At 41.9% G+C, this 22,273-nt stretch overlaps 1 protein-coding gene across 4 annotated transcripts in view; it reads right to left on the bottom strand.

The window, feature by feature from the left end:
• The window catches only part of CRTC1 (CREB regulated transcription coactivator 1), a 59,477-nt gene that overhangs the window by 25,970 nt on the left and 11,234 nt on the right, over window positions 1–22,273 (bottom strand). For all 4 annotated transcript variants that reach the window (XR_002101793.1, XM_019538350.1, XM_019538352.1 and 1 more), the window contains exons 2-6: window positions 13,181–13,297; window positions 6,941–7,078; window positions 5,277–5,338; window positions 4,270–4,364; window positions 2,209–2,294 (exon numbers count right to left, since the gene is read on the bottom strand). Coding sequence is in view for 3 of the 4 variants with exons in the window: in XM_019538350.1 (XP_019393895.1) it covers window positions 2,209–2,294; window positions 4,270–4,364; window positions 5,277–5,338; window positions 6,941–7,078; window positions 13,181–13,297 (498 nt within the window). In the remaining variant the exon portion in view is untranslated. The remainder of the gene's footprint in view (window positions 1–2,208; window positions 2,295–4,269; window positions 4,365–5,276; window positions 5,339–6,940; window positions 7,079–13,180; window positions 13,298–22,273) is intronic.

Raw genomic sequence — 22,273 nt, forward strand, 5'->3', positions numbered from 1 at the left:
GCCTGGGGATTTTTAAAAGGAAGTTAGATGAGCACCTTGCCGGGGTCATCTGACCCCGGTGCTCTTTCCTGCCAAGGCAGGGGGTCAGACCAGATGATCTTCCTAGGTCCCTTCCGACTCTAGCTACTATGAAACTATGAAACTACATGAACAACAGCCTACAATCCCCAGACCTCAAAATACAGTTAAAAAAAGAGCAGCAGCAGCACTCAAAAAAGCGCTGGTTTCATCAACAAAACTTTAATGAGCTATCTGTGCTCTTCTGATGTTCCAGTACTGTGCCGTCACAGTCCAAAAGCTCCACAGCACAGCAGCTTTCATACGGAGGGAAAGAATCAACGAGTCTAATGCTACTCCAGAAGCCTGCAAGAGGCACGGCTCCATAAATCTCGCAATTCAGGATACACAGTCTGATGCTAAATGTTTGTAGCCACAGCATTTCCATTTTGATCTCTGGCACTCGTTCCATTCCATGTCACATTTTGTTTTCAGACTGCACGAACAGCAGCAGGGTATATTTTAGTGAAATGTTTCAACCACCTTCATCAGAAATGCTATCATGAAATGTAGTATTGATTTTGCTAGCAGATCTTTGTTTTAAGAGAACAGTTATTAAAAACAAGGGGCTTGTGATCACCCGTTGGGGTGAGTACTATACTCCCATTTTCTAGCTAATCAGATACTCTCACAGCACCTACAGAAATAGACTTTTCCTCTGGATTTGCTGTTAGTTTCACTAGGTTGGGAAAAATCTGTCTCTTTCTACCCCTGACTTATTTTTTTTGTGAGAGGACAACTGCTGCATTATTCATGTTCATAAAAGAGCCTTACAGTATTCCCAACAATGTCACTTCCAAGGTTCCTCATGTGAAAAATCTCACATGATGGCAGAAGTCAGCTCTTGTGATCGTAACGGAGAACCGGCTACTTGCATAAATAAAAGGATCTGCTCCCCATGTCACATGCAATCACTTGATTAGTCAACTGCATACCCCCCCCTTTTTTTTTAATTACATTCACTAGAAACCAGCTGCTAAACCACATTATAAAATTCCACAGACAAGTAGAGAGACAGTAATGAAGAGAAGAAAAGGGGAAACTGCCATGCTGAGCAGCTCCACTGAAACTCTGAAAACACTTTTAAGCGTATAGTGCAGCTCCTGGAAGTTATTACTTCAGCCGGAGTTTTGAGAACCCGATGAACCAAAAACCAAAACTCTCACTCACTTGGTTCTTTGAGATATGTTACTAACTTTGGAAAAACCTCAGAGCTCAATCACATAGGACTGCCTGAACTCCAAAACAATAAAAATTTCAAATGCGAACAGCAGATGCTACCAGTGCTATGTTTCTTGCTCTAGAAATTAGGCTCAAGCAGGAAATATGGAGACAATAGTAGCTTTTCAAAAGCCAAATCACTTAAGTTTCAGAATCTTTACCATTTGCTTTATAAATATCAGAAAACTAATCATTGTTTTGGTGCTACAGCTGTCTTAAGAAATGCCAGAGAGAGGCTATGACAGAAGCGAGGCAGGAATTCAGAGGCAGAGTGAAAAGAATGAGTAACAGAACACAAGAGCAGAGACACAAGTGGGGGCAGAGTGCATTATTGCAGTAAAGCTGTTTTCTCCATTTGAAAAGATGATGGAAGAAGCTTTTCATCCTATATTTCATTCATGTTATTCCTTTGTGTCCTTAATGACATAGCAAAAGCAAAGGACAACATATTAGCCTTCACTTTAAAGTTTCCTAGGATTTGTCAAATCCTGACAAACATTAGAAAAAAATTTGTGTGGTTTTTGATTTTGTCAGGTTTTTGTTTTTTTTAAGAAACTGAATAAGGAGCCAACCTACTAATAAAGCTCATGCACAAAGACTTACCATTTACAAAAAAAAACATATTAAAACAAAAACACATGGGAATCATTTTGCATTGATCAGTTTACCAAAGCACAAGTTTAAAATGCTGGAGTTTCCCCCTGCCACCCCGGAGACAAATCACCTATGTCAGACGTCACATCCATAGAGATGCTGCGCCCTGGTCTAATTTCAGACAATTTGTTGCTGAATTTCAATGCAAGTCTTGGCAAGCAGAGCCCAGACCAATTCAATATTACTTTTTAAAGTGCTTCTTTACCTAAATAGATTTATACAATTCAATTTCGACAGCAAGGTATCTACAACATGCTAAGAAGTGAGGTTTGTTACCTTTTTAGTGTCCCATCCTTGTTTAGAGAGGGTTTTGTCCGTCTCAGATGAGCTTTCCTCCATTCCAGGGACAGTCAACAATAAGACTAGAAAACAAAGCCAAAATCAGTACATCCCAATGTTAAAAAACTTGTTTCAAATGTTTCAGGTGAGGTAACATTCAAAAGGGCACATAAGTGACTTGGCCAAAACTACATTAACTCTCCATGAGATTTCAGCTAAGTGCACAAGTCAGTTTTGAATACGGGGCTCCATGTAGGTCTTCATTGAAAAGTTAGTTCAAGGGCTTGGCCTATGCTGGGCATGCTCAGCTGGTGATTTGTGGAAAGGCACTGGAGAACTATTAAACTCGATCAATTTGAGGCTTGTGCCCTCACGGTATGAGAAAATTACTACTCAAGTGAAAGGGGGAGGTAGCAAGCCCAAGTTTAAAGTACCAGCCTTGGATGAGAGAAAAGGCAAGCCTGAGACTGGAGTAAGAACCCAAGTAGATATCCCTATCAAGTACTTTTGAACATTTTTGGCCTAATCCAATTTATGCTGCTCAGGTATAGATGAAGCATTGCATGCAGTCTCCACTTCAAAGCTGCCCCACTGTTCCATCTGCTGTAGTTTACATAAGCAAAATATAACTTGCATATGAACCCACTGAAACAAAACCTGGGCTCTTCCCCTGGGACACAGGAAACCAAACGCATCTGTGCCAATACATATATGAGGTCAAAGTAGGAAATCGTTTCACCATACAGGCAGCAAAGCCACACTGTGCTGACATTCTTTCCACTTGACTGATTTCCATTAACAGAACCCTATCCAAGTAATGACACGTTACACCAGGACAACAAACCCCTGAAAGGACCCATGCATTTCATAACCCAAATGGGTTCCTGGCAGACAGAAGGGGCTGTGTGCCTGGCCTACTTACAGCATCAGAGCCTAAGCTGGACAAGCACCGTAGACATCCTCAGCATCACGTGCAAACTGTTACTCCTTTTATGCATGTTTTACTGCTCTCTGGTAACAGTGTAAGAAGCAGCCACAACGAGGAATACGATGCATGTGCCTGACCAGTGAGTTCTCAAGTATTCAAGGGATAAAACTTTGTAACTGGTCTGTAAATCTGAATGGCATGTTTTTGTGGGCCTTCAGTATCGTTTCTCACGCTGACAACAGATGTGAGGGCCAGGAGAGGGCACCAGTAATTGTGGGAGGTGCTTAGCAGTGCTGTTACTCACCATTAGCAGTAACCCATTATTTCTGAACATTTCTTAATGTCACTCCCGGAAGCATGAGATAAAAATCTTGCTCCTGGATACCTTACAGCTGCTGCTTGACAACATGTGCACAGGTAGCTGACAACTGCTTGTCTAGAGCGGAAAATGCAGTTTCCAAGCCACCCCTCAACATTTAGCAAAAAGCCATGCTAACTGCACTTTCCCCGTGCTCCACAACTTCTGGCCATGGAAAAATTTAGACTTGCAAAATAAACAGCATTTGGAGTTAAGAACCTGCACATTTAACAGTGTTTACAATCAAGTCATATTTCTCAAAATGAAAGTTGGATGCTTTCTGTTTTGGGAAGAGGAGCAGCTGTTTTTTAAAAAAATGCCTAGATTAATTGACTGGAAAGAAAATGTGTATGATTTTAACATGTTAAATGCAGAATTAATTTGATTTGATTTTTTTGCCACTTGATTAATACTTTGGGGGACTACCCAATCTGAAATGTCTGCCATATACCAATAATCAAGAACTACGAATTAAATTCAATACCCACAAGAAATCTTGTCAATTACAGCAATTTTCTTCAACCGAGCTAATGGTACCCTGAGGTACTGAATCTTGGTTAAAACTCTCTGGAGTATAATTCCCTGCGAACAGAGGGTATGGGAAGCCTGTTTCAGCACCAACCCTATTCTGCCTTTTACTGGGTTCAGTCTAAAAGCTGTTGAGGAGGCATTTCTACCAGCACCAGAAGCACTGGTAATTAGTCAACTCCCACCACACATGAAAAATATTCAAAACTGTTTCAAGCCTCTTGCATTTTTTCCACCCATTTACCTCTTTTTTGCTGCATGTCCTGTGACCCTCCTGAAAAGGACTCTTGTTGAGCTGGGGTCATCGTACTCTGATGCAAGGCAGAATCAGAATTGGTCCTGTACAAAAGAAAGAAATCCGTTATTTTTTCTAATGAACAATGCTCTGAGTCACAGGGGAATGTCACCCGATTCAGAAAACCTGCGCTTTGCTACTGTAAAATATTATGCCGAGATGATGCTGGGCAAAAATTTCTAATGAAGTAATCAAATAACTGTACAGAGCACCATTTATTGCAGGTTTTAAATAAGTGTTTCAATAGAAGAGTTTAACAGGAAGCAAAGACAAATTAATTGCTACAGTTAGAAAACCATTTGGAAGGTACTGGTTTAATAATAAGCATTACTTTCATAGTTTAGAACAATTTATCGATATTATGTATGTTATTTCAGGGCTTGTCTATGAAGAAGCCACTGCCCCGTTTCATGGCGAAGGACACCAGAAAACTAAAAGTCTGTTTTATGGCCCAGAGTAAACTGCAGGAGACCCAGCTGCCAGTCCTACGCCTAAACCATACCACTCACTTCTGCACGATGCAGCCTCTTCAGACAGGTGAGCAAAGAATACAGGTGCTCCTTGCCTCGAGGGGCAGGAGCAGGAACATGAGGAGTGGGAAGAGGTGACTCTCATTGCTTGTGATAGGAGACAAATCCTGCTTCTAACATCTCAGACTCTCTAACTAAAAGGTGAGGAGCATCTTACCCCTGCAGACAGAAGCCTGGCAAGCTTTTCAGTCAGACCTGATCCACCTTAAGGTTTTTGCTTTGTTGCCTTTTGAAAAGCATCTAAAAAATCCATATGGTTGCTAAAAACAAAGACCTGGAATCAATAAAAATCATGGTAATCCAGATTACTGAGAGCTGCCAATTACTATGGGGAAAAAATAAAGGCATATTTCTTCCCTATCAAGAGACTGACATTGCATCCAAACCCTGGCCCAATACTAATATAGATAAAATGATGCCACTAACCTTCTCCAACTTGTATCTGATGGAGGGGACAGATACACTGTTCCATACGGACAACTGTCCACGTGATTCAATTAGTTAAGGGTAGAAAACTAGGAACTTGTTTAAAAAACAGACCTATTTGAAACCTTTTTTTTATTTTACCAAGTAATAATTTAAGTTACCTTGTTAAAGCCAACACGCTCTCAACTGAGACAAGTGAAGAGCATTTCTTATGGAAGACATGCTGATTTCAGCATGACATTTGAAACATAACATGCACGTGAATGGTGGCTTCATTGGAGATTCCTATTTAAAAGTTCAAGCCAGACAACACAGAAGCAGAACCGCTTTACATGTATGGCACAACACAAATTTAGCAGTACTCTCGCCCCACTTCTGCAGTCGATTCTCAACTTCCTCCCATGAGGTCACACTTTCCTTTGCTTGGCACCCTGCTGCCTTGAGCTGAAAGCATTTTGCACCAAGTGCACCCCTTGCTCCCCTTTCTACACATGGGTTGACAGGAGATTCCTATACAGGACATGAAATATGCAGCCTTGGTAAGCAGGGCCTCTTAATTTAATGCAATTTACATCTTCAGACCTTATTCCACCTACACACTTCTCCCTTTGCCACGTGAACAGTAACATCTATTCCCTTCTTGCCTATGAGTTGTATTATAGCTTTTGCCTGATGGGAACCAGCTCACCTAAAAAAAAAAAAAAAAAAAAAAACCAATGGCCCTCTTAACCAGAGAGCCATCAGCAGCTTTGAGCCACATTTCCAGTAGCTGAAAGGCCTGCCTCTGCCCTCTGGATGCGGAGCTGTCCCTCCGGGCTCCCCCATTCCCTCATCTCCTTTAGCCCTATCAAGTCGGTCTGGTATTGTCACATTTTAAAAGCCAGCCAACCTTTTAAGCAGCAAGCTAATTAAGTCTTACGGCTGGCAGGATGTTTATCAGATGCTAACCAGATATGAGTCAGCTTCCAATAAAAAAAATAGTGATTAGATCCAATGAATCCTTCAGTCCTGGTCCTCTTAAGTTCTGGAAGATTCAGTCTTACCAGTGCTCCCATTTTGCACATCTTTCATACTCTTCAGAGCATCTCAATAACTAAATGTTTCTACAAACTTCCCTTACTGCCAAATACCACAGCTGGCTCAGCTCAGTGGGCCAGACAGGCCCGCAAAGAGAATCTGATTTAGCCCACGGGTTGCAAGTTGCTGATCCCTGTTACAAAGTCCTATTGTCCCAGTTTACAGCTACAGAAACTGAGATGCAGTGAAGGCAAGAGGAGGATTTGTGAAAGATTAACCATGTATAGGGCTAATGACACCATCCAACTATATTAGCTTGGAAAACAGCTTTGAAAGGGAAATGGTATTACCTTCCTGTGGTTAGGAAACAACTTCCCCACCAACCAAGTTATTCTGTAGCTGTCCTATACTGGATCTTTAGCTTGTTCCTTTAAGACAATCGACTGTGGGAGTAGACTGGACTTCTAGGGTGATCCCGTATGGAAGTGTTTATGTCACAGTTACACTGTGAATCAGTGGCAAAACCAAAATTAACTCATATACACCCTTCTCTGCAATGCGGGGGGTTGTTTTTTTCAAAGCTAATTGTAAAAACAGGCTTGCATGAAATATTATTGATGCTGACAAAGGCATAAACCAAAGGATATCTGCCGCCCGTGTTTGTCCACAGACAGCGGGCGCCGGTGTGGTGACCCAAGGCGGTTTCTGTCACGGTACACTCTGTCCACCAGACCATGATGCCGAGTCGTTCTACTTGTATCCAATCCAGACGACTGAAAAGGGGTCTAAAGGAGACACAAAGTTATCAGAAGAAAAAGGCATGTAGAAACCACTTGCCCAGGGTCAATATAACCCAGTCAGGCCCAATTCTGTGTGTGCTATGAAGACTGGGGGATTTTGATTTTAATAATCATCATCAACACCAACCTGACTCCTGTGGACAGACTATCCCATGCAACTCTTTCCTTCAAATACAATTTTAACCAGCTAAAAGGATAACCTATGGAAATGTACACCCCCAAAAATGACCTGCCAAAACAGAGGTTAGCAACAGGGGAGGCAGAGTCAGACCGCCATTCCACCTGAATTAACAATCTTTTTTTTTCAGACTTCAAGTCCCCAAACTTCTTTACAGTATCAGAATTGAAAGCAACAGGGAGAGTAACCTTTGAGCCTTCCAACCCCACTGATGGCGGGTCAGCGCGTGCTTACGTTACCCTGGTGTAGCATGCAGCATGCACCCAGAAGGAACATGCTGACAAACAGATTAAATTCAACTAGGAAGGTAAAAGATGCAGGAAGGGAATGCACAGTAACTCCTAGCGTTCACTTGACGCTCGGCAGGAACTCGGTTTCTCAAGGCCTTCTCTCACCTTGCTCCTCTCACCATCTATTATCTTAAGGGGACACTGATGAAAAAAACAAAACCATCAAGGCATTTCCTTCCCCATGTTATTAACAAAGATCAGTAAAACGTTAAAAAAATTAGAATTGAATATAATTTTCAAAAATCTCATTCAGGCTGGGCTGGGAAGCCAGGCCACTCAGGTCCCCTCCTCGGATCTCGCCAGAAGCACAGATCTGCATGAGAGTTTTACTTATTGGCAGCAGATTTTGCAGAGCCTGAAGACAGGGAAGACTGGCAAGCCATGCCCACTCTACAATCAAGCGTTCCTCTATTACCCCCAGCCCTGCAGTGCACAGCTGCACAAGTGTGAAGGCAGAATGTCTGGCCTCTCCTCGTACTTCAATAGTTGTCCGTGGGCCACCTGGGAAAAGCTACACACTCCCCCACTTCTTGCCAACAGGAACAGCTTTGCTGACTCCCTCAGCTCCATCTGCTTGGAAATCCTAGATTTGCTCCTTCATTCAAGTCCTGCACGTAGCAAACATGCTGCCCTGTTTGCCAACCCACAAGGCCATCTGGACCCTACACTCATTTATCTTTAAAAAACTGCCCAGTTTCAACCATTTAGACATTTGAAAACTCCTGCTCTTAGAGTCTTAGCTTTATTTTAAATGTCCTATTATTTACAATATCCTCTTGGAAACATCTTGCCCCAGTGATTTGACCCTTTCCTATTTGGCAAAAATCACTCCTGTTCCCGGCACATGCACACACCCTGCACTAATAAAACTAGCACCAAAGTGCTTGTGCTGTTAATTCCCTTGCCCAGCACCACTATTCTCTGTCTTCACTAAGAAATTGTCCAGATCTAAGAAAAGCATATTTATAAAGTGTGGAGCCAGCACAGAACAACTGGTTTGTGCCTTTTCTCCATACAAATGGTAACTAGCTGTAATATCTGTCAATTTAATTTCTTAATGGCACCTGTGGTTCCATAAGGATTTAAAATCCAACAGACTCTTCAAATAGTATTTCAGATGTACCTACCCACATCTCTGGCTACAACTACCAAACATATCTGGTAAAGGATCGGTGTCAAGAACAAGAACACCACCCACAACAACCAAAGACCTCTTCACTGCACGCTTGCCTCCTCAGTCTGGCCACCCAAAAACCAGCGTGAATTGGACTTCAGTGGATAAGTGCTCTGAAGGCCAACGGGAGCAGGAATGCCCCAAATTCAAATGGAAGCCAAGGCAGATATAATGTGTTCAGAGCACAAACCACCACTTAAACTGAAGTCGGAGTGGGTTTGAGGTACAAACTCCCATGTGCTGCACATCATTCTCCCCCCATTACACTATTAATGACAGGATTTGGGGCGAGAGTTCATACAAAGCAGGTCCCCACCTACCGACCAAGCAGAGATGTCATCTTGGCCCCTGCTGCTCTAGACAGGCAGGGGCAGACCAAGACCACCAAACTGCCAACTTTTCCAAATGAGTACCCAAAAGGCAGAACAGCCCTGTTGACGGGCTCCACTGGGTTGGTTTTTGATTTCTTCCAGCATCACCTCAGTCTTTCAGGATTAAATCTTTGCCAATATGCTTTTGTTAAATTTCTTATCCCAGGAGGGCACCTGATAACTAAATCGAATATACTTAACTAGAACAATACATATGTGCTTCTGTCCATCCTTCGCACAGCAAAAGAGCAGTGCTTAAAACTGCCTTCCTCTACCCACAGTGGGTTCGTGTCCATGGACACAAACTGATGAGAGATCAGAGCCCTGAGGAAAACCCTATGAGACAATCCAATGAAAAAGTGCTTAAGACAATTGAGTTTTTTTTCTCAGATAGGTAGGGAGAAAGAAAGCTCAGTGTCCCTTTAAAATGTATCAAGACATTCACTGACTTCCAAGATAAAGACAAGATGAACGAGGAGGAAAGCAACAGAAGCAACACCTATCCGTGTCCATCTCAAAGCCCCCTGGTGACAAGCAGCATTTACTAACCACCCTTCTTTTCCCCCTGAAGGTTGGCATGCAAGTTAAGTGCACATGCTCATAGACCACTTTAAACCACAGGCCAAGACAGAGCCAGAGAGACATTGTCTTTCATCAGACCATTTACTCCAGAACCCAGAAGGAATTAAAACGACAGATCATGGCAAGTCCAGCAACAGAGTCTGTCTAGGACTCAATATGCACGTTTCACACGGTGATGCGTGAAGCAGCTCATATTTATTTGACAGACCATAGCTCCTCCGTTGGAGCTGTGATGGCGCATCAAATGAATACCGCACGTAGGGTCAACACATGTGCCAAAATACGTATCTACCTGGGTAAACACCACCCCAGTGCTAAATATGTATTTGTACAAGCCTAAAAGCTTGTTTACCGAAGAGACAGGAACTGCTCCAAAGGCTTCTGCCAGAGCTCTGCTGGGCTGTAAATGCAAAGAACCGAGACGCTCAGATCGCCACCCCTCTCACTGCAGAGACCGCTGCGCCGCGCAGGTTGCATTGGGTCGCACCGTGCACAACAGACTGCTTGACAGGTTTACTACCTTGTAGCTTCAAATGCAGGAATCTTATAAATGCCAGAGACTAGAAATGCTGTAGCGCTGATATAAAACAACGACATATTTTAACTTCATCATTTGTAAGAGAGGTGAGTCACTCTGGACCCTTATGTTTCAAAACTGAACTTTCCATTTTCTGGAAGAACGGGCAAGTGCAACAAGCACCATCTCCCAGAGATTAACTTGTTATAGTCATCTCTTGAATTCATTTGTAATCTTGTAACGTGTCCTATATTTCAGTTCCAACTAAATCTTGATAATGGTAGCAATGGCCAGCAAGCGTAATTACTAATAAACTGCTATTTTGGTTAAAATGGGTAGTCATTATGGACTTCATTCATGGCAAATGGCAACTACAAAATATGCAGAGTGTGGAGGCACCAGCTGCTCAGGGAGTTGCATTAAAGGCTTTTCGCAGCATTGCAGTGCCTGCATCGTATTCCCTAATATCAGCTAGAATAAAGTAATGCTTTATTGCTGCCTGAGATTCGCACTCCAGGAATTCCCATTAACACAGTTGTCTACATACATTTAAAATGTGTAACTAAGGATAGTTAATGACAATAACCTCTCTTTATTAGGCTGGTTTTCATCAGAGAACTGCAAACTACAAAAACTAATTTTCACAAAACCCTGGGGAGTCAGAACAATAACAGTGGTGCTGGGGAAAATGAAACAGCAATTTCTTAATCACGGCCCACGATCACAAAGTCAGCCAGAGACCCCAAAAGGCACTAGGAGCCTAACCACCAGTGGATCTCAACCTTTGTAGACTCAAGGCACCTTCCATAACTTTTCTGAATTTAGCAGCACCCTATTTCAAAAACTAGCTTGCTGCAGTGAGTTTCTGACTACAGAAAAAGAGCAATTCTTCTGTTGCAAAGAACTCCAAAAGCCCACAACAGGTCAGAATGTGTTTGACACACTGGATTCTTATTTGAAAACTGTGTTCATCTTGTGAATCACGTGTAGGTGGTTGCACGCCTAACAATGCTAATATTATATGTCACCTTATAAGGATCTTGTGCAATCCCACTTGACAATCACTGCCCTAGTCAAGCCACTATAGACTTTTTCCTCTATAAACATGCTTATGGACAGCAGATAAGGAAAAGGGGGAAAAATGACATTTTCTGCCCATTTCACAGTGAGTGACTTTTATAAGACGGGTGACATGACACTATGAGGTGTTAGAAATGTGTCTGGTACAAATCACTTTTAATGAAAAGGGCGTATTTGCTGTATATTGGAGGCGCACTGGTCAATTTAGGCCCCAGGTACATGTTTTGTTAAAGAAGTCTAACAGATCAAATACTTTGTAATTAATGAAAAACTTTGATGGGAGATTAAGTGTTGAAAGCTCAAATGCAACAGGGTAAGAATCAAAACAGATGAGTTCAGCTCCATCATCCACAATGAATATATGAACAAGGACTGATGCAACACAGAACGCAGCACCTCCTCGTCCCAGCTGGGCCAGGTCTTTTACTGGGTCCTAGTCTGTGGTCCTGTTCCCAATCCTCAAGATCCATCAACAGATTAAAACTAGCTACGCCTGCCAACATCACAAGCATGTCAACCTCTGCTGCCCACCAAGAAAACTGTGATCTATACAGTGCCACAGCCCAAGATGAGATGCACAAGAGCTTACATAAGTGCCTTCAGTAACAGAGATACTGGCTGTGAAACTAGCTTCTGTATATGAACCCATGCCTGACCACATTCACCATTCCAACTACATGTGAAGACCCTCCACTCTAAGCAAGCTGCCCCCTCTTCACCAGGTGAGGTGCTATGGAAGGCAAGGAAGAGACACATGCATCCATAAGATTTTTTGCACTCAGCCAGAAGTTTCTATTCCAGAAAAGGCAGAAAAGCAGAAAGCTCCACAAGTCCCTTAAGACCCTCACAAGCATTCAGGCACTATAGTGTTTGCTGTCATGAAAAATCCTAAAATAGAAAGGAGACAAGCAACCTAGAAGTGGAACTTAAATGGAGATTTCAATTCTCGATTTCAGTAATATCGGCACTAACTAATAAAATGGGAAAAAATTAAGTCATAGGATTGCCTTGGCAGTGTCCATTTGATGCAAGCTAAACAGACTTGCAAGCCAGAAATAATTGTAAAGAGCGGCCAGTCAGCATCAGGAGAAAAGAATCTCCTAGATATAGGAGTCATGATAAAAATAGGCTCGTGCACACAGCAAAACCTTGATAGTAGCCAGACAAAAGAATGGAGCCTAGAACTTAGTCAAAGGACATCCGATTAAAACATTTCACTCTTTCAAAAAGTGCCAAAAAACCTGCGCCAAATTCCACAAAGCATTCATGTGATAATGGCCTGCTCCCTAAGCCTGCCACCACCAACCTTTTCTGGGTCACCTCGTGTACAGCTGGAACACAAGTTGTACTGGGGATGGTTTGGAGGGTTGCATCAGGAAGCTCCATGTGCTTGGCGAGTTTCACAATAGCTCCAAGCACATGCTGCACCTCATGGCTGCAAGCAGCAGCACAAAGCACAGGGTGCTTCTAAATAAAGATCCAAATTCTTCAGCTGGAGCCCCTTTATTATTGCACAGAGCTCTCTGGGGATGAAACACCTTGAACTGCTTTGTTTCCCCTTTGCTTTTGTAGGCAAGTGTCATATTTGATATCTGGCACTTATGACCAAGGCCACATGCACTCATTAGTAAAGCTGTCACTTTGATAGCCACTGCTTTGAGTTTGGCACCCACTAGAAGACCTCTACAACTACAGCAGCAGAATTATAAACCAATGTTGGTAACACAAGATTTACCATACTAGAACTACCTGCTTTTTATACTATAAAATGATATATTTCAAGTATTTAGTTTTAATACATGTATGCTGATCTGACAAGGTATGTTTCTATGTTCTCAACATGTTACAAACAGTCTCCAGTAAAAAGAAGTTACAGCCTTGATTTTTAAACTCACCTGGAAGGGCAGGTCCATGGCACTGTTCCCAATCTGATTCACATTTGGCAGTGACCCTCCATAGTACTGGCCACGAGACTGTCCCAACTGCAAATACTGTGTTTTCTGCAGCTGTAGCTATAAAAAAACAAAAAGGGAGAGACAATATTATGGCATTTTTAAAGAGTTAAAATGTACTCAACTGTGCTCAGGCACTTACTACCCAGAACATCTTCCTCCACAAAACAGCATGGATTAGGAACACTGGCACCAGGGCACAAAACAAAGTTAATTGTCTATGATGGACAAGATGAAAGGGGGTAGCTTGACAACTCTGTGTTGATAAATGACAGAAAAGAATCAGCTCTTCAGTCACTGATCACACTCAGGTTTACATCAACAGCTCATAAGGAACCATAAAGCACTGATCTCAGCAGCTATATTCAAGGACCAGAACTTAAAACCTTGTATCAATGCCATTTTTGACCACACAAATGCCAAAAATGCAATCAAAAAACTCAATCACATAATACATACAAAGTCATCCTCATGTAGAAGTATAAGCATTTAACCAAACTTGCAAAGCTTCCAACATCTGCTCTTAAACAAACTGACTTTGTCCAAGTTGTTTTTGCTATGTAGGAAATCCTCTTACTGTGAAGGAGCCAGTTTCTTAACCCTGGGAACGGCCCATTAGAAAGCTGCAGAACAATTGAAATTTTACTTTCTGGGCACGAAAATGAATTCCTCACAATAACAGTTTTGTATGAGAGTCAAAAACGTGGCAAACAGCACGGTTTAAAAGGATGCAGGAAAACCTTATTTTAAAGAGACTTTTTCAAATGGTGTAATCTCATTTTTATTAGCAGGTTCTTTCCATATGTTCATTATGAGATGATTTTTGAGAAGGCAAAATAAAAAAGAATATTTTGGACACAGAATTAAATTTCAATTTATTTTCACTGCCATCTTGTTCTCTCTTAAAAACAGCATTGTCCCTAACCAGTTTAAATTAATGGAACCCTCCTGCCTTTTAAATTTTAAGATACCTCCTCTCTTTATAAGAAGTTGTCTCTAAATAATATTTATCAAGTTACTAATGCCAACATTTTCAGTCATTTCTGGTTGACCTCTGGACTCCTTTTGCAAAACAAACTCATATTTTCATGTCAGACTGTCCCCAAGTCCCAATTCCGAACTGAAGACATACAGTCTGGAATTGTGTAAATACTCAGGGAAGATCTGTTTATCCTGCATCCCAATGAACAGCAATTAAGATCATCTAACCAGGACACCAGTCACATAATATTCCCTCCTCTCATTGTGTACCTATATTTTAGGGTACATTGTTCCTCATTGTTGGCCTAATGACTGTTTTTATATTCTGAGAAGCAAGAAAGACATTCCTGGATTGGTAAGAATCAGTTGTTTAAAGTCTAAATATTCAGTTCTTGGACTAGATGCAGTTTTGGTTGCTAAGGCACTGTAGTGTGTACATCAACAAATCTGTCTCAGTTTCATTCAAACCTCTCAAAACCGTTCTCTTGGAACATCAGAATTTTGAAGGACGTGGTTTGGAAACGCCATAAAAATCTGGCACCCCAAAGCAGGATATCTCCTCCCCCCTCTTTAAAATGTCTAAGTTACAGAAAGGCTAGACCGGGACTAGTGGTCTTGATTTTAAAGGGCTACAGAAAAGACCAGGCAGTTAACGGAAAACATCAAATCAAAACCAGGAATTTGTTTCCACTCGTAAGTGGAAAAGCATTCACCACAAAAGGACAATTCCTAGACCAACTACTAACAACACGGTCATGGCTTCTGAGCAGTTTTGAATATAAATAAATTGCCAGCACAATAATGACAGCAAAGGAGCAGAAAGAGGCGCTGACTCGCTGGTAAAATGCTCAGGACACTAGACAGTGCTCCCAAGCCCCAATTTCAAAATGCAGAGTTGGTTCTCAAAAGGAAAAGGCACAGTGATAGCAATACATGTAAAACTGTATGGGTGGGGAGGGGGGTGTTATCTGCCTGTCCCTTAACAGCACACACTCTCCAAGAGGTGAGCGTTTGTTCCAAACCCCAGTCAACCAGGGTCACATAAATGTTATTTCCTTGAAAAAAAAAAAAAACAACCTGACAAATGCAAAGAATTTTCTATTGTGCAACGTTTACTCTCACACACAGAACTGTTCAGTCAGAGACACAAGAAGTACAACAAGAGCGTAACAGCTGGGAACCAAGGGGTCTGTGCTTCCAGCGCCTTAAGAGTTAAGCGTGAACCCCGGAGCGGCAAAGACTGTGTTCACAGGCTGCAATGTCAAGATCAAGAGGGTCTAAAAATCCACATTCCACCTAAAGAGGAGAAACAAGAGGATGGGCATGGTCTTGTGACAAGAGATTACAATACTGGCTTCTCCGTTACAAACAACTATTAGGGATACCCTCTGTACCAGTGTCACCTTAACTAGTCAGGGAAATAAATACTTTCAGTCCTCCAAATCACTGGTTTGCAGCACAAACCAGAGTGAAACTCAGGCTGTTCTTCATCTGCTCTGTACATATATAAAAAGGACACTAGCATGGGATTCCAGCCAAATACTGCAGAAATGAAAGAATGAAACAGCCGATGGCCTGCTATAAAAGACCTGATCTTAAAAATTCTGCATGGGTTTTGCTTTGAATTCTTCATTAAATTTGGGGTACATCCCACCATTTTTATAGGAGACAGGGGGTGACCACCCTGTCATTCCCACACAGCTTTCTGTGGAAGGAAGCTGCAGTAGGGTAAATGAAGTGAATGAATTTGCTTTACTCAAAAGTGAAACACTTCTTCCATTATTCTTGTATCATTACCTTGGATATTACAGCAGTACCCAAAATGAGCTTCCTAGAAGACTGTGATTTACCAGTGCTACTTTGAACAAACATTGCTGGAGATTCATGCAAAATAATTTTTGAATTCTCACTTCTTATTATTGCTCTTAAGTATTAGGAATGCTCCAAAATGCACTTTTCATTTATAACTATTCACTTTTTTCCTCAGCCTCTGCCATTTTAAATGACAGTATAATAATAAGATACCTGCAACAACAGCTGTTCTTACCCAACGGTTAGGAGAGCACAAAGCTGCCCAAATACCTCATCGCCGCTCACTTCTACTACAAAAGCAACAATTTGAAACCACTGGGAAATCTGTGACCCACTGTCATTCCCAATATGACCTGCAGCATAAATTAAATAAATAAATACGCCTCATCTAGGCACTTCCTGAAGTTACTCAGCATTACCTAATCCATCAATCATCTGAGAGATGACTGACATTTAAAAATGAGTAGTACTTTTAGGGTCCAAACATTTGGCTGGGATTTCAAAAAAATATATAGTTTAAGGCTTCTAGGACAAAGGCCAGAGGGAAAAAAAAAGATATGCAAGTTCCACAATGATGCTGTGTTAGTGATTTAAGTTCAGGACTAGCCCAAATGGGGATACTTTTCCTCCGTGGATAAGAGGCAAGTCAGATGAGATGAGACATTGGAACAAATGCTTCCTCTCTTCCTATGCAAATGACGTCAGTAGGGTCTGGACTTGTTCAATAAAGTGCACAAAATAAATTGAAGGTGTAACCCCAGCGATTAAATAAAGCAAGTTGGATTCCTGAAAATACTCTAATCACCCCTCAAGAAAATAGGTCTCCGAACAGTCAGATGAATCTCAAATCATTTCATAATTCCCACAGCAACCTTGCATACTGAGATTCAGCAAAACTAAGGGCAGCTTTTGTTATTCAAGTTCAAATAAAAAGAACGATGTGGGGTTCTCCAGATATATTAATTTCTTGTTTCAAGAGACCTTTCTGAATTGACAATGTAAATTTCCCATTGCTGTGTTATGTATCCATGGTCAGCTCTGCTTTTATAAAAAGAGTAGACTATACTAGCTATTCCTTGACAAAGTTAGCATGTGCACATACTATTTCCCAAATGATACTTCATAATTGCCTCCTCAATTCCCCTCCCAACAGCACTTCTTTTACGCTGATTTGAGAAATACTTTCTAAATAGGAAGCTCGATTTAGAACTACTTAATCTTTAAAAGAGAAATGGTTTTAGAAATCATAGAAAAATAAGGGTTGGAAGGGACCTCAGGAAGTCATCTAGTCCAACCCCCCGCTCAAAGCAGGGCTGTCCAACTGCAGTGCTTTACGACCCTCCTAGTGTTGGCTCACATTTAGCTTACTGGCCACCGTTACCCCCAGGTCCTTTTGTGCAGAGCTGCTGCCCAGCCAGGCCGTCCCCAGCCTGTACTGGTGCAGGGGATTGTTCTGTCTTAAGGGCAGGACTTTGCACTTGTCATTACTGAGCCTCATCAGATTTCTTTTGGCCCAACCCTATAATTTGTCAAGGCCTCTCTGACCTTCCTGATTTTAACCCTGCATGCCTGAGCAATGCTCTTATACTCCTCCCTAAATGTCTGTTCAGGTTTCTGCTTCTTGTAAGCTTCCCTTTTTGCATTTTAGCTCACTGAAGAGTTCCTTGCTAAGCCAAGCCAGTCTTCTGCCATATTTGCTACTCTTCCTGCACATCGGGATGGTTCGTTCCTGTGTCCTGAGTAAGGTTTCTTTAAAATACAACCCCCTGTGCTAGACTCCTCTCCCCCTCACACTGGCCTTCCAGGGGATCTTGCCCATCAGTGCCCCGAGGGAGTCAACATCTGCTTTTCTGAAGCCCAGGGTCCTTACTCCGCTGTTCTCCTTCTTTCCCTTCCCCCTAGGATCAAGATCAATCATCCAGTGGTCACTACTGCCCAAGTTGCCATCCACTATTAAATTCCCCACCAAGTCTTCCCTGTTTGTAAGCAGCAGGTCAAGAACAGCACAGCCCCTAGTCAGCTATGCCAGCACTTGCACCAGGACGTTGTCCCCAACACTCTCCGAAAGCATCCTGCACTGCCTACATACTGCTGTGTTGCCCAATCGGCAGATATCAGGGTGGCCGAAACCCCTGATGAGAAACAGGGCCTGTGACCAGGAAACTGCCACTAGCTGTTTTACATCAAGCACTTTCATATCACAGATGAAATGCTCCCCAAATGAAAATGACACACCCCCATCAATTTGCTTTTGTACTTATGAAAAAAACTACATTTAAAATGATGAATAACAGATAGACTCCATTTCTAAAAAGCCAAAGAAATGATGCAAACAAGAACTTCCTGTGTGCCAATAACGTTTTTCACCGTTAAGGCAATGCTAGCCCATTACACAGCAATTTGGAACTTGCAGGCAATTAAGATGCAACAAATTATTTTCCTAACACACACCAGCATGAATTGAGAATAATTCCAAAAGGAGTAAAGATTGTGGACAACACTCAACCATAAGCAAATGACATTTTTAACCAGCAAACTAAACTGTTATGAAACCCAATAAAACTAGCCTTATATAGATGCAAAATACTTGATTCTGACAAAACCAGTATCAGAAAAAGGGTGGGGTGTCCTTTTGATAAGAACAGAGATATGTGTCTCATGAATCTGATGAACACAGGAAGCAACAGTTGAAGATAAATGCTCAACTGCAGTTTCCATACCAAGTTTTACATATAAATTCAAACTGGGGCAATCAAGAATCAGTTGCATTTTCAGATTAAACATAAGACAAATTAAATGAAGATTTGATCCATTTTGTAATTAAAACAAGTAGTGGTAAAGATATTAAAGGTCTAGATGCAAACACGGTCCCACTACAGAAAGTCTTCTTGCTCTTTTACTGTATAAAACTTTAAAAAACAGATGCAATTTCATGGAGCAGTCTCCAGATCAGACCCATTACATCATCGCAGGAATACCTGCTCCTGAATGAATGCCTGGAAGCCAGGAACAATCACCTACAAGAACCTACCCTTGCTTAAAATTTTTGAGTTGGCCAGGACTCATTTGGCACCCATGTTTACTACATAATAGCTGCTCTGTGGGAATTGAGGTAATGGTTAAAGCTCGGTGCCCTGTGGACACATCCAAAAAGAACCATCACCACCACGAGAAGGCATCCCAGTGAGGTGCTCATGGATAACCAAAAGAAAAATTTCTTCTCTGCCCGAGCAACAGGCCCTCTTGGCAGAGGGAGAAAGGCTTGCCAACTGCAGCACACATGTTATATGTGACCTGTGAACAAAGGAAGTCTGCTTTCAAGGCTGTCAAGACAGCACCTTTCTCTGGTGATAAATTACCATAATTTATTTCATGCAACATGCACCTTTTCCCCAACTGCTAAAGACTGGCATTCACATTATACATGAGAAATACAGTAAGAGGAGGTTCTGTCCCTTGCAGCTGAAACAGTAAATCTGCAGCAATCCACCCGGGGCAGAACAAGCTGCGGGCCAGGCTCCCCACCGACCGCTACTCAGTTATTTACTGGAAGGATTTTTTTCCCCTTTACACTGTCTTTCAAAAGCAAGGTCTGTATTACACTCCAGGGTGTGTGGTATGCAACAACATATGGTAAATACAAATTAAAAACACAACCCACAGAAAACTGAGCAGTTGGTCTCAGGTGCTTTGTGGAAAGATCCTCCCAAACCGAACAAGACTTACCTGTCCACAATTCCCATGAAGAAAAGCAAGGCAAATAAAGTTTTAAAAGAAACGGTCAGCAATTAGCAAATTAGTGGTGCATGTGTAAGGATTCAGACTCATTGACAGTACAGCCTTCAGCTAAAAACTTCATAATTAGCCAGCCAACTCTGAAATAAAAGGAAATCTATTTATGTCATCAAAAATTACAGTGCCCTATTTCTTTTGCCTGCATTAAACTTCCCAAATCTATCCAAAAATTAGCCACTCACAAAAAGCACACTTTAAGCTACCACAGAATAACCCTTTTTGTTAAAGCTTCCAAAACATATTTTTGCACTTTGAAAAAATGGTGTATGCTCTCGTGATTAATCTCTCAAGATAACACATACCCACACCAGGGATTCTCTAGCTTGTGAACACTATCTTCCCCACCACTGACCTAGAATGTCCATTTGATTTGTGAATCCCTTTTTTTCTTTTAAACAATCATGGAAGTGTGTATGAAACTTCGAGTAAAAGTCTCTATCCAGGCCCATGCCCTCTCCCAAAGAGAACAGAACAGTTCCCCACACATTTATCAACTGTGCACTAGGTACACTTAGATATTTTCTCCAAAATCAGAATGTAATGATTTTGGAAAGAATATCTATAAAATGGGAAATGCCGCTAGGATTGACAGTCTGTCTTCAAGAACGAACTTTCATTGTGTTCACTTCTAAAGCTATTATTTAAGCATCCATTTGGATCTTTGTTCCTGCTACAGTCCAGAGAATCAGGCTTTTAAGAACTTTTCCTAACATGGCCTCAACATTTTCTGGCATCATGAGACATAACAGAGTTGGATGCTCTGAAATCTAACCTAAAGGGTGGCATACTATAGCCTTAAGATTTATTTTTCCCACCCACCAGGAAATACTTTGGATTAAAGAGCGACTTGTATCATATGCGCATTCTGGTGGGTGTAAGATCACATGAAAGAGGAAGTATTAGCTGGCTAGTTCGGTCATCTGACTTTTCTGTCATTTTGAAGTTAAAACTAAAGGGCTAAAATTGCATAGTGACACCTGCTTCTCACTTAGCCACATGTTCAACCATAGCGTGTAGGTGGATTTTGATGAGTTACATTCCAAAACAGAAGCTCTATTAATGGTTTGGAGTTAATTGTCAAAATCCTTTTAATACTGCCCTTATTCACTGCCTTTCTCCATCAATTGCACACATAATGCTGGCTGTAAGAACACAACTGAATTTGTAAATCTCAATAATTCACAAGTTAGGAAATGCTAAATTAAGGCTGCCTGTGCAACTTATTCAGTTTCCTTGTGTTACGGCAACAGGACAGACCTTTATTATTACTTCCATGGGACCCCGCCTCGTCAAGGGTATTGAATGAACAGTGCTGTGCAGCTGGTAATGATCTTGCTTTATCCTAACTGTTCAAAGTGCGGCCCCTATTCTGAAGACAGAATATAACATTTCCTCATGGGCTTTTCTGCGACACTTGTTGTTCTGCCACCTGGAACTGTCTCCATATGCTGCTTCCTGTTTACAACCCTCTTGGGAGATGATTATACCCACTTCATAGATGGGGAGCTCAGGGACAAAAGGCAAGACCCAGAGAACCATTGTAGGCACCTAGGTCCCCAAAAAGTGATCCAGAACCCACCGAGTACCTCAATTCAAGCACCAACAGTATTTGGCACTACAGAGTTCCCTAGCTCCCTAAGCATAGGCTTCTATGCAGCTTCAGAAGTGCCCTGGTCTGAGCATAAGGCAACTAATGCTATCCAGATTCAAGCCAGAGAACTGCACAAACTCTGGGCCTCTCTAAGGGCTTAGAGACTATCTGGCAGGTGGACTCAGAACATGACTCAAGTGGATCCAGCCTTGACTGCAGCACCCGTGGTTGCCTTAATTCAGACTTCTGGCTGAAGGAGGTAGCAGTGCTCACCTCCGAAAATACTAGTGACACAGAACATTGCCCCAAGGAGAGGGAGTGCTGGCTTCTAGGCCCTTCTGGGTCTGAATGCCCTCAGTCTGCAACCTTCCGCTTCCCATGACAGGTCCATATACTCACTTGGTTATAGACCAGAGGCTGGCAAAAGGGAGCTCGACTCTAACTCAATGATTATACCACTGAGCTAAAAGGGAAGAGGAAAAAAGAGGTCTGGTTCTGGTCTATGCTTCCAGGATTGTGTATATATTTTACATTACTGAAAACATACACAGGTTGGCTGAAATATCCCTAAATTGCTACCAATTGGACTCAGCTCTCTCCTATTCTGTATATACCAGTGTCTCCTGCCTTCTGACATAATGGACAATATAAAGGGTGAGAAAATGTCAGGATTTGTGCATACCTGGATTTTTTTTTTTCATGCACTCTCAAGCCGCCATTGGACGCAAGGTTTAATAGGGTTTCACTGTAACACATTTCTCTTCGTAAATGATCTGGTATCCTTGAACACAAGGAAACTTAAGAGTGGCCTCATATTCACCCTAACATCTGTTGTTGTGGACAAGAATTAAAAGACA

This window comes from Crocodylus porosus, unplaced genomic scaffold (assembly GCF_001723895.1).
Source record: "Crocodylus porosus isolate Cpor-Errol unplaced genomic scaffold, CroPor_comp1, whole genome shotgun sequence".
Taxonomy (NCBI): Eukaryota; Metazoa; Chordata; order Crocodylia; family Crocodylidae; genus Crocodylus; species Crocodylus porosus.